General features: G+C 26.7%; 1 protein-coding gene across 2 annotated transcripts in view; it reads right to left on the reverse strand.

Annotated features, from left to right (window-relative positions):
- Positions 1-1,149: 1,149 nt before the first annotated feature.
- The window catches only part of LOC136072068 (uncharacterized), a 143,843-nt gene continuing 132,401 nt past the window's right edge, over positions 1,150-12,591 (reverse strand). For both annotated transcript variants that reach the window (XM_065820191.1, XM_065820192.1), the window contains exons 24-28: positions 6,351-6,606; positions 5,414-5,587; positions 4,240-4,305; positions 1,763-1,992; positions 1,150-1,395 (exon numbers count right to left, since the gene is read on the reverse strand). In XM_065820191.1, the coding sequence (XP_065676263.1) occupies positions 1,276-1,395; positions 1,763-1,992; positions 4,240-4,305; positions 5,414-5,587; positions 6,351-6,606 (846 nt within the window). In that variant the 3' untranslated portion in view covers positions 1,150-1,275. The remainder of the gene's footprint in view (positions 1,396-1,762; positions 1,993-4,239; positions 4,306-5,413; positions 5,588-6,350; positions 6,607-12,591) is intronic.

Genomic DNA, 12,591 nt, shown 5'->3' on the forward strand with positions numbered 1-12,591 from the left:
TTTAGCGGCAATATTTTGGTTATTTGATTTGGTGAATCTAAACCATTTATAAAATAGGGAACAGTTTTTAGGTTTAATGATTTGTGAGCAGGCTAGCCCACAATTCATAAAACAATTTTAGGTAATTTTTTTAGAATAATAATGTTTAGAATATTACTGTTTTAATTTATGTAAATATGTAAAATTAAGTCATATAGATATCCCAATTTCCTATCAATTTTAAAAGCCTACCTATTTTACTTGAGCTTTTAAACAACATGTTGAGTTAAATATAAAAATTTACAAAAACATTTCTTTTTTCAAAATTTCTATGAGGAGGAGGGGGAGGGGGTGATTGGATTCGCCTTCGGCACCTTAAAAGACCTTTTTGATAAATTTCTTTTTTTGAAAAACTTAGTATCGAGTGTAAATACAATTAAGCTTAATCTCCCCCCCCCCCCGACTTTTTTATCAAATAAAAAAAAGTACAATCTTTACTTTCTCAAAAGCCTAAGAAAACTAGAAAACTTTCTTGCTTAACTTGATAAAGAAAAAATTAAATAAATAGAAAGCTTTTTGCTAAGTTATATCGCAAAGTCATTAAACTATTGGCAACGAAAATGCGTTGCATATTGTAAATTTGAAATGTTCTATAATGAAAATAAATTTAAATTGAAGAACTTAGTGCTTAAAGTACTTAAGTCTAAGGTTAAGGTTAAACCTAAAGCTATTGTTGCATCTCTTTATCATGGTTGCCACTTTCTTACTCCGGATTCTATTCTTTATCTCTACAAATCTTAAATCCGCCTTTGTATGGAATCCTGTTGCCATTCTGGAGAGGATCTTCGAATGATGCCCTTTCTCTTTCAATGTGCAAAAACGCAAAAATAAATGTTTTAAGAAAATTTACTTAGATCAGATAAATAACTTTAAAATGAGGATTTAAAACGGCTGATCAAATAGATTTTCTCAAAACATTTATTTGTGACTTAAATGCTTTTAGCACTAAGCTTTTTAATTGTACTGTTATAGAATTAAAATTTTGTAATATAGAGTTAAATTTTCATATTTAATATAGATAAATAAACCATTTTGAATACTATAAGTATGCTTAAAATTGTAATGACAAGTGATATTAAAACAATAAAAACAACAAAAAAAACAACAACATTCATTTAAAACAGATATTTAATACTCTTTTGTATTGTAAGTAAAATATTTATGAAAATAAATAATATATATACTATGTAACAAATATTCTATGTAATAAATAATGTCGATTTGATATTTAAAAAATTATGCCGCGCATGGAATACTTGATCGCTTTACATCAGACAGCATCTTTTGAACTTTATCAATGCTCTTTGCAAGCTCTAATGTTGGTATATGTTCGTCAGAAGCAACGTTAAGAAGAATCTAAAGTAATAATAAATTTCATAAAACACTTTTATTTAATGAAGTACATACTTGAATTCAGTTAGCGTACGAGTATTGATGAAAATTATAATAAATAGCAACTTGAATTTTATATTCAAGAAACCCAAGTTCACTTTTTTTTTTTTTAAATGTTTTCAAAAATTATAATTTACCTCGCAACACTAAAAAAGTTTTGCTGCCTTACAATAGTAATCATGAAGTCAAAACTTGTTAATTATTATTGTTATTTCCATCAACAATCTATAGATTTTGTTCAACAATATATTGTTAAACAAAATGACATGAAAATGAATGTTTTACTTTTTTAATATAATTTAATTTATTTAGAAGCCAAAAAACAAACAACCTCTTTAATGTGATGAAAAGAAATGGAGCTGTCTTTAAATACTTTTCTGTTAATTTGTGATTTTTTATCAGCTTTAACTGCAAGAGAATGCAAATACTTAATATACTCAGGCAGTTTCAAGCCACGATCACTTTCAACAGCATCATTAATAGTATGACGAACATGATTTATGCTATCACGTTTTCTTGCCTGGAAAACAATTGCTGCTTTATCTATGTAACTTTTAATGTCTAAAAGAAGATCCAGAAAATAAAATTAATAAAACAGAAAACAAAAGATACAAATGATTAAATATAAAAACAAACGATTATATAAAATTATATATAAAGACAAACAATTTTATATGAAGACAAACGGTTATATAAAAAGACAAACAATTATATATAAAGAGAAAAAATTATATGTAAAGACAAATAATTATATTTAAAGGTAAAAATTGAGTGCAAGAAAGCATGCAATAACTAATAATAATAATAATCTCTTGATGCTAGATTATCTATAAGTCAATAAAAGAGTACATATACTAGATGTCTACAAGTAAACTACTACATATACTAGGTGTCTACAAGTAAACATTCTGTAGCGGAATTTTAGAGTACATATATAGGCATTTTGAGCCGACCACTGCAGTTTTGCTAATCGGTTACTTAGTGGACCATTAGTGACAGCTGCCAGAAGTAGCTAGCCAATTACTAGCCACTATTAACGTGTCGGAAAGTTATCGGCTTGCCATTAATCACGACCGCTACCAACGGTCCACTAAGTAACCGATGAGCAGAACTCCAATGAACCGCTAAAAAACCACTAAAACAATGTTTGCTGGGTGTATACATTTTAATCAAAACATTGCAATATTATAAGTTTAATTTACCAATAACACATCACAATATCATAAATTTAACATCCAAGTAATACATTGCAGTAACATATTATAATTACACATCACAATATCACAAATTTAATATTTAAATAGCACATTGCAATAACATATCGCAATATCATAAATTTAACATCAAATATTATGAAAACTAGTTTTCTAATGTTATTTCATAAAAAATTATAAAACAAAATTGCCTAATTAAATTAAAATTTTTTTTAATTGACAACTTAGATAAAAAAAATTTACTAAAAAGCAAAATTTATTTTTAGCAAAAAAATTTATTTAGTTGACTCTTAAATATACTAATGTTACACTTTAGCTTAATTAACTAAATTATTTCCAGAGTTCGCTTATTCAAAGTTTTAATTATATGCATGATTTTGAAATTTTAATATGCAGACTTATTTCAGTATGGCGCAATTAAATTAGTTTTTTTGTAATTGGTTTGCATACATTTTTCACAACCAACGTGACTGATGAAATAGTATTTTAAAATTTCACTGATTTTGAAATAATTGAAACTTAAAAATCAAAAAAAAAAATTTTCAAATATTTTTAACTTGGTGACTCTTGATAATATTAGTACTAAATTTGATGATTTTATTCATAACTATGTTTACTTTAGATTTCAACAAATATAATTCCAAAACTCTTGGTTTGCAAACGTATTATTTCAGCTGATTTCAAATAAACATAATTTTTTTATGATTCTTATGCACGAAGGGATAACAAATATTATTGATAAAAAAAAGTTATAAAAATTACACTTAAAATACACATGCATTTTTGTTATTTATTTTTAAATGACAAAAGTGTGAAAAAAATCACCACATAAATATATATATATATATATATATATATATATATATATATATATATAAATATATGTATGTATGCATGTATATATATATATATATATATATATATATATATATATATATATGTATGTATGTATGTATGTATGTATATGTACAAATATATATACATATATATATATATATATATATATATATATATATATATTTATATATATATTTATATATATATATTTTTATATATATATTTTATATATATATTTTTATATAAATAAATATATATATATATATATATATATTTTCTATATATATATATATACATACACATAAATATATATATATATATACATAAATACAAACACATATATGAATGCAGCATTAGATACACAGAGATGATATCATACTGATAAAGGTAACTACAGGGGATTCAGTACATACATCCGTGTTGACTAAGGTTTGGGTTGGGGTAGCAAATATATTTTTTATTATTCTTCATTTTTCTTCTTTTTCTGAAAAATTAAAATGTATAATTTAAGAATAAAAGCAAACAAAATAAATTAAAAAATTACATTTTTAGATACATATTAACCATATATATTCAAGGTAAAGTATTTCTCCCACAGATGGCTATTCAATATAATGTATATATACTCATGCAAGGTTAAGTATGCAAAGATATTTTATATGCTATATTAAATAAAAGTTTGTATTATTTAAAAAGATTTTAAATCTACGGTCATTAATTGTTTGAAAAAAATTATTTTATTTATTAAGAAACTTACGAGCTTCTGTGTAATCCCTCCAGTGCAATATATCCTGTTGCTCATCCAAAGTCATGTTGGTTAATGCTAAATAATTGTTTTTATAGCAGCATTGGTATTTTAAAAAATAATTGTTGTATGAAAAAGAAAACTATTATCGTCAAAAGATCAAAAAAAGTTTACTATAAATTTGCAAAGAGAAAAATGATACGTAGGGATGTACCGGAATTCCGTTCTGGCTAAAAAATTTCCGGCGGGAAACAAAACATTTCAGGCCGGAATGCCAGAATTTACTTTTTTTTAAGACATGTGACACAGACTGTTTAAGTTAAATCAAAATACTATTGTCCTACAGGGCAATGAAGAACTACAGGTAAACATAGGTAAAAAATACTAATTTCTAAACAAACACAACGTAATTTTATTTGCAATAGTCAAATTATTCAAGGATTTGTTAAGGAAATTATGTAAGGATTTCTGGAAATTTAGGAATATTGTGGTGCAAAAAGAGTTGCTATCCAGTTTTAGGCAACAAATTAGCTATTTTTTTTTATCAAAAATGTTACATGTTTCTGAGAATAGTCTCATTTTAAATGTTATATTTTAAATAATTAAAAAATATAGAATGCTTAATACAGTAAATATTTCAATTTTAACCTAAATGGAAAAATAAAAAACAAAGAAATAATTTTAAATATAAATATTATGCAAGTTAAAACTTTCAATAAATAAAATTAAAAGAAACAAATTAAAACAACATATTAGATTAAGATGAAACAAAAATAAAATTAATTAAATAGGTTAAAAATAATCAAATTAATGAAATAAGTTGTATATATATAATATAGGTTATAAGTATATATTATATAGCTACGATGCTGAGGTGCAGATTGTCAGTTACTATCTTGAAGGTAAAAAATTACATAAATAAAATTTTATTTACAATCCGGCTTATGGCTTTTTATTTTATTTACAATCCAGCTATATTTATAATCCGGCTTATTAAATTATGAAATCCAGCTCCGGCTGGAATTCATAATTTCTATTCCGATACACCCCTAATGATAAGTGAAATGTTTGAACAAAATAGTAATAACGACTTTAACAAAAAACAATTTTAATATAAAATTAAGCAAAGAAGTTACTTAATGAAATATTGATAACAATTCAAGTACGTCAATTTTTAAATACTTACGCCCAGAATGAACCAAATCATTCAAATGTTCTATTTCATTTAAATATGACTTTTTATTATTCATATAGCTCTCTTTAGCTTTGTTTATGTTACTGAATGCTGATGAGAAACTGTCTGCAATAGTGCTATACCTTGAAAGAACATTTTGGTGTTGATGACAAAAATCTTGAGACTCTAAAATAATCAAGAGAAATCATAACCATTATGGTCATGTTAATGATGATGATAATGATCCTATCCCTCCTCTTTCTCATCATCATCATCATCATCATCATCATCATCATCATCATCATCATCATCATCATCATCATCATCATCATCATCATCATCATCATCATCATCATCATCATCATCATCATCATCATCATCATCATCGTCATCGTCATCATCATCATCGTTATCATCATTATCATCAATATCATATTGGGTTTTTCATTTCTTATTTCTTGTTTTATATCTAATATCTGATTTTTTTGCTTTTCAATCTATTGTCTTAACAGGATCTATGATTTTTTATTTGTACTAATATGTTTTGAAAATCTTAACATATTTCACTGTTAAAAAAGTTGTCTTTGATAGATGATACTCCCATTTTTAGGGATTTAGTTTATTTCAAAAGATGGAAACGTGTTTTTAAAGCAGAAAAAGGATTCAGAGAAAGTATGATAGATTAATGTCCAATTTTATATTAAAGTTAGAGAAAAAAGTGTGATTTACCCACATATTATATATATTGAATATCAAATGATCTTGAAAATCAGAAGACTAGCTTTACCCTAATATTAAAGATCATTTTTGAGACCCACATTTCCTCAAATATCAGTTTTTTTTTTAAAGTTTTAACATGTCACACCCAAACACCCAAAATATTTGTCAAGAATTTTTTACTAATTAAATAAGTTAAAAAAATAAAAATTAGTTTTTATTTAATTTTCACCTTCATCAGGAATTAAGTGACGAACAGATGCATTGCTTTGAAAAATCATTGGACTAATTTCTTTAGTATCAATATTTTCCCAAGGGACTGTATGCTTCATAGTACTATCTGCTTCATCGTTTCTCAAGTTTATTTTTTGACGAACTTTTTCATTAGAGATAGTATATGGTTTCTTTGGAGATGTTATTTTGGGGATCTTGATATTTTTTGTTTTATCTTTAGCATCTTTATCAAACTTTGAATATTGACTTTGTACCTACAAAATATAAATCATATAAAAAATATTAAGAAATAAAAAATATCTTTTTAAGAGTGAAGCTGTAGTTTAAAAGTAAAAAAGTGTTTAAAATTAATTGAGTGTATTAAGAGTTAAGTGTTTTTTAAAATTTATTTATTATTACTTTTCTTTGACCTATTTTACAGTTCATTTGTTTCTTTTAGACATTATAAGCAATTAAAATTTTGAAAACACTATAATGAACTAAATAAGCATTTGCATATGACTGAATATTTAACAATTTTTACTTTAATTTGACTTGTTATAATGTATGGTAATTTCAAATGCTCGCAAAACTTCATTAAAGAAATTTTTATTAAAAGAAATGCTAATCTTGGATTTTTTTTTTGCTATTTACCTTCACAAGGCTGAAGGAGCAACTACAGTAGAGAAGGCTACTTTTTTGTTGTTTGTTAAAAATAATGCTATATAAAGTATTAAAAAAGAACCTTAGTTGGTTAAAGTTTTAAGACCTTATCTTTGGTATTTGTTAGTGTAATGTTATACTTACATGGCTACACATGATTTTAAATGTATGCTAACAATTGATGATAGAATTACATAAGTTTTGTTTTTGGTATGCTTAGGATTTTGCATTTGCTCAAATTTTCAAGATTTTTTGCTGTTAATGTTCTAGCTGTTTAAAGTGTATTAAATATGAAAAAATTAGTTTATAAATCCTGAAATAAAATTTAACTATGAAGTGAGCATTAAAAAAATATACAAAAATTACATCTATTTAAAGAAGAGAACATGAAGGAGATTGAACTTAAAACTATATATTGACATATATAGTTTTATGTTGCGTGATAAAACAATGGTCATTCTTTCAAGTCTTAACTTGTCCTGTATCCACTTGAAATTTTGATAAATTTCAGAAAAATTTTCTGCAATGATCAATTGCTATTTGTCTTTTAACTAAAGAGTCTTTTGCAGAAGAGACAAAAAACTTCAGATTCTGTGTCTTTAAGTATAAATTCCAGGAAATTCTTTCAAAATAAATTCCAAGAAATTCTTTCAAAATGCTTTATTCTAACATTAGGAAAATAGGCTGATTCTCAGATTCGACAATCCTCTGATACTCATCTCAATTATAATTCTTCTTAGTTACTTCTACATTCAAGTACTTTGCAACATAATAAAAGTTTTTTCCAAATTAGTTTTGGTTATATCACAAATGTTTGAGTTAACAAACAAATCAAAAAGTTGTTTGCTATGAGAATCAAACTTGGTCTTTTGATGACTTTTGTGAAAACATAAAAATTCTGCTAGTTTTTTTTTGATAAACGGCTATTAAATTTTTTTATTCTATTGCAATAAATCAAGCAGTCACACATTAACTGTCTTGAAGATACACAAATTTTAATTACTTAGTATTCTTTCTAAAGGGTGTAGAAGACTAGAATCTCTTCTTCTCAGGGGTGCAGTTTTCACAAAATTTAGTACTTGATATTAATCATTAAAACCAATTTACTGAACACTTTGTAAATTCTAAAAAATAAAATCAGAAAAAATGTATATGTCCTGCTTTTATCTTAACCTTTTGATTTATTTGGCAATTAAAGTAGTTATTTTTAGTTAAAGCCTAAAACTGGATTGTTGCCATTTCTCAGCAATTGTTTTTTTTTTAATAAAAATAATTTAAAAATAAAACAATTTTCTGTTAAAAACAAATTCACTTTTAACAAGGCTGCCAGCAACTAATGGGTGATGCGGAAGTTATCGGACAAATCCTAATTTCATTATTTGAGCATAATAATTAGTTTTTGCAGTTTTATGCGAAGGCATAAACATTCTATAAAGTATAAACTTTATTATTTGAAACGCAATTATTTAAAATGAGGTTAAATGCAGCTGAACGAGAATCTTTTCGAAAGCGACTAAAAATGTTTTTTGTTAATAAACCTAATATTAAAAAAAAAAAAAAAAATTTGTAAATCATTTTGAAAAAGAAGGATTTGCTCGAAGTACAATATATGATAACCTAAAAAGACTTGAAACTGTTCAATCGTTTTCTGATAGAAAGCACCCTGGTCGTCCGACATCCTGGACTAGAGAAAAGAAAGCCGAATTAACGAGACTTGTCAACAATCGAAAAGGGGTCAGTCAGAGAAAAATAGGTATTAAATTTGGTGTAAATCAATCGACAATTGGTCGTTAGTTAAAAAAAATGAATATTAAATATAGAAAACGTTAAAAGACTCCAAAATACACTATAGAACAACAAATAAAGGCAAAGAAAAGAAGCAGGAAACTAGTTAACCAACTCTATAACACAAAATCGCTTCTATTCATCGATGAGGAAAAATACTTTTGTTTTGCAGGGGACAACATGCCTGGAAATTCTGGATACTACACAAAACAACAAAAAGACATGCCCAGAAAGTGTCCGTTTTATAGGAAAAGAGAAATTTCCAAAACAATTATTAATGTGGATAGCCATATCTGACCGTGGTATGTCCAAGCCATTGTTTTGCTCTTCTAAGGCTGTAGCGATCAATTCATCAATCTATATTAATGAATGTTTAGAAAAACGACTTCTTCCATTATCATGGAGATCATGGAGACTTTAACTATTTATTGTGGCCAGATTTAGCAAGTTCTCATTATTCAAAAGATTCTCTAAATTGGATGGACCAATATGTCTATTACCTTGATAAAGAATCCAATCCCCCAAATGTGCCTCAAGCACAACCAATTGAAAATTTTTGGGGACATTTGGCACAGAAGGTTTCCGAGGGAGATTGGCAAGCTTCAACGGAGCAAGTTTTGATTGATTGCATTAAACTAAAACTACAAGAAATTGATTTAAACTTTTTACAGTTGCATATGAAAGGCGTCAGAGCAAAATTGAGATCAATTGCAGATGGTGGTGTTTTTTCATATAAAAAATAATATATTTTTATTAAAAGATAAATGCTTTATTTAAAAAAAATATAATAGTAGTTTGTTTTTTTATTCATAAATAAGTTATTGACGTTTTTATTTTGTCCGATAACTTCCGCATCACCCGTTACTGAGAAAAATAAAGAATATTGTTAAAAAGCACAAAAAGGGTTGACAAAATACTTCAAAAACTGTAAAATGCCTGAGTCAGGAAAACATTAGAATTGAGTTCCAAAGTTCTGAAGCATTTTTTTTTAACTGACTCCCAAAAAGACAACAAGCAACCACTAATAAGTTGGGAGTTACTAGAAAACAAAAAATAGCATTAAAGAGCAAATATAGTGTTAAAAAGACTTTAAAAGTTGTATGAGTCAAGAAAATATGAAGTTAAGAGTTTCAAAATCATCAGAGTGCTGGGAAAAAAAAAAAGATGAACAAAAGTTTTAAAGCATAAAGGATCAAATACAGTAAAAAGATGCAACTTGGCTAACTGACAAGTCAAGCAAGAATGAGTTTTGATTTATGGAACTAGAGATAATTGCTTGCTTGAGCAGTGACCAACTTTACAATGATTTGAGAGTGGCTTAAGCTTAGCAGACCAAGCAGACCCATATATATACCCAAAGATATATATATATATATATATATATATATATATATATATATATATATATATATATATATATATATATATATATATATATATATATATATATATATATATATATATATATATATACCCAACTAATTTACAAAGCGTTTTTGGTCTAAAAGAAAAGTCTTCAAGAAAAATAGTATCATCAGGAAAACAAAATAAGACAACAATGTTACTACAGGGAATATAAGATTTGGAGATAATAGTGAGCATAATAAAGAGAAATAACTTTAGCAGATGCGAACTCTACAATAGATTGCATATATAGTTTCCATGGAGGTCAGTAGTAAAAAATAAACCAAAAAGATGTGAAAAAGTTGATCCAAGAGAGCATTGCCATTCATTATTATAAAAATGTCAACAATATTGTAATAGTTAATTGCAGTAGATAACACAGCTTTGTTAGAGTAAAAATTCAAAAGTCACTGCAAGTCCCAAGCTGTTACAGAAAAGAAATCAGATTCAAGATTGGCTGCCTGCTCCAAGAGAAGTAAAAGAGAAGAATTTTTGTAGAGACAGGTGTAAATACAAGATAAACAAGTACAAATACAAGAAAAAATACAAGACCAAGGGTAGACTCTGAGGTATCCTAAAAGTTACAGGAAATAAAAATGCGCATTAGACTTTAATACAGATGACTTGAATACTGTTGTTAGAAAGTAATGATTTGATATATATATATATATATATATATATATATATATATATATATATATATATATATATATATATATATAAATATATATATATAAATATATATATATATATATATGTATATGTATATGTATGTATGTATGTATATATATATATATATATATATATATATATATATATGTATATATATGTATAAATGTATATAATATATATATATATATATATATATATATATATATATATATATATATATATATATATATATATATATATATATATATATATATATATATATATATATATATATATATATATGTATATATATATATATATATATATAGTGGTAGCATAAAGTCTTTGCCACACTGTTGGATTTTACACAACTTGTACTTAGGTTGCCTTGGTATATTACTTTTTAAAGCTTTTCCATCAGGAATTTGTCTAAATCTCTAATTGGACATCTCTGGCATTATTAGCAACGGTTTTTATATAGTTTAACTTGTTAATTTAATTGCTATTGTTGGTTGATTGAGACATCTGCCACTATCTTCAATACAATCTGTATTATACTGGTAAGTAAAATATAGTTTTTGGATGTTTTTGCGCATATTTGTTGAAATTTGTGGTTGCTGTATACCACATATTATCACTCTATAACTTTTACTACAATTTTGATTGGTTTAACACCATAGTAATTATCAATTAATTACTAATTATAATTAGTAATTATAATTAGTCTAATTAACTACAATTACATATATATCATTATTTCACACCAAATCTCTAATTTTTTTTTTATTCTTGTCAACTAAACTTAACGTGAACAACTATTTTCTAAATAATTTTATGAGTTATTAGAAAAAAATGTACTTTTTTGTATAGGATTGTTATCGATATGGCCATCTCATTATCTCTTGAACGACGCCTGCAAATAGTAGTAATGGCAAAATAAGGAATTTCCTACAGGGACATTGCTAAAGCATTAAAGATTAGCTTGAGGACTGTCACCTACACCATCAAAAGAGAGAGAGAGAGAGACTGGGACAGTAAAAGACAAAAAGCGTTCTGGCAGTCCATGCAAAACGATTCGGGAAGATCGGCTTTTGGTTCAGGCAAGTCTGGCTAATCGCTTCGACACTGCATCTGATGTAGCCAGTTACATGGGAAAAATCTGGCAGCAAGAAATGTAAGAAAACGCCTTCAGCAAGCTGGGTTGAATGGCAGAATTGCTGCCAAGAAGCCATTATTGCGGCCTGACAATATTGCGAAGCGACGAGCATTTGCAAGGCAACACAAGAACTGGACTGTTGCACAGTGGAATAAAGTGTTGTGGAGTGATGAGAGTTGTTTTACTGTATTCTGTGGAGCAAAATGAGCGTATGTTAGAAGGAAAGTTGGTGAGAGATTTTGTTCTCAATGTGTTGCACCAACAGTAAAACATGGTGGAGGTTCCCTTATGATTTGGGGTTGCATGTCAGGATTTGGTTTTGGCCGGCTGTATCGTTATACAAGCACTGTTAATCAAGACAAGTACATAGAAATACTCAAAACACTAGTTAAACCATCTGCCACCAAACTTTTTGGCAGGAATAAAACGTTTGTTTTCCAACAAGTCAATGCTCCCTGCCACAAAGCCAAAAAAGTTATTGAATACTTTCAGACCGCACGCATCAATGTGATTGAATGGCCACCACAAAGTCCCTACTTGAACCCCATTGAAAATTTGTGGGAGGAACTGTTCAGAATGGTGCAGAAAAGCAAACCCAGCA

The sequence above is a fragment of the Hydra vulgaris genome, chromosome 15 (assembly GCF_038396675.1).
Source record: "Hydra vulgaris chromosome 15, alternate assembly HydraT2T_AEP".
Taxonomy (NCBI): domain Eukaryota; kingdom Metazoa; phylum Cnidaria; class Hydrozoa; order Anthoathecata; family Hydridae; genus Hydra; species Hydra vulgaris.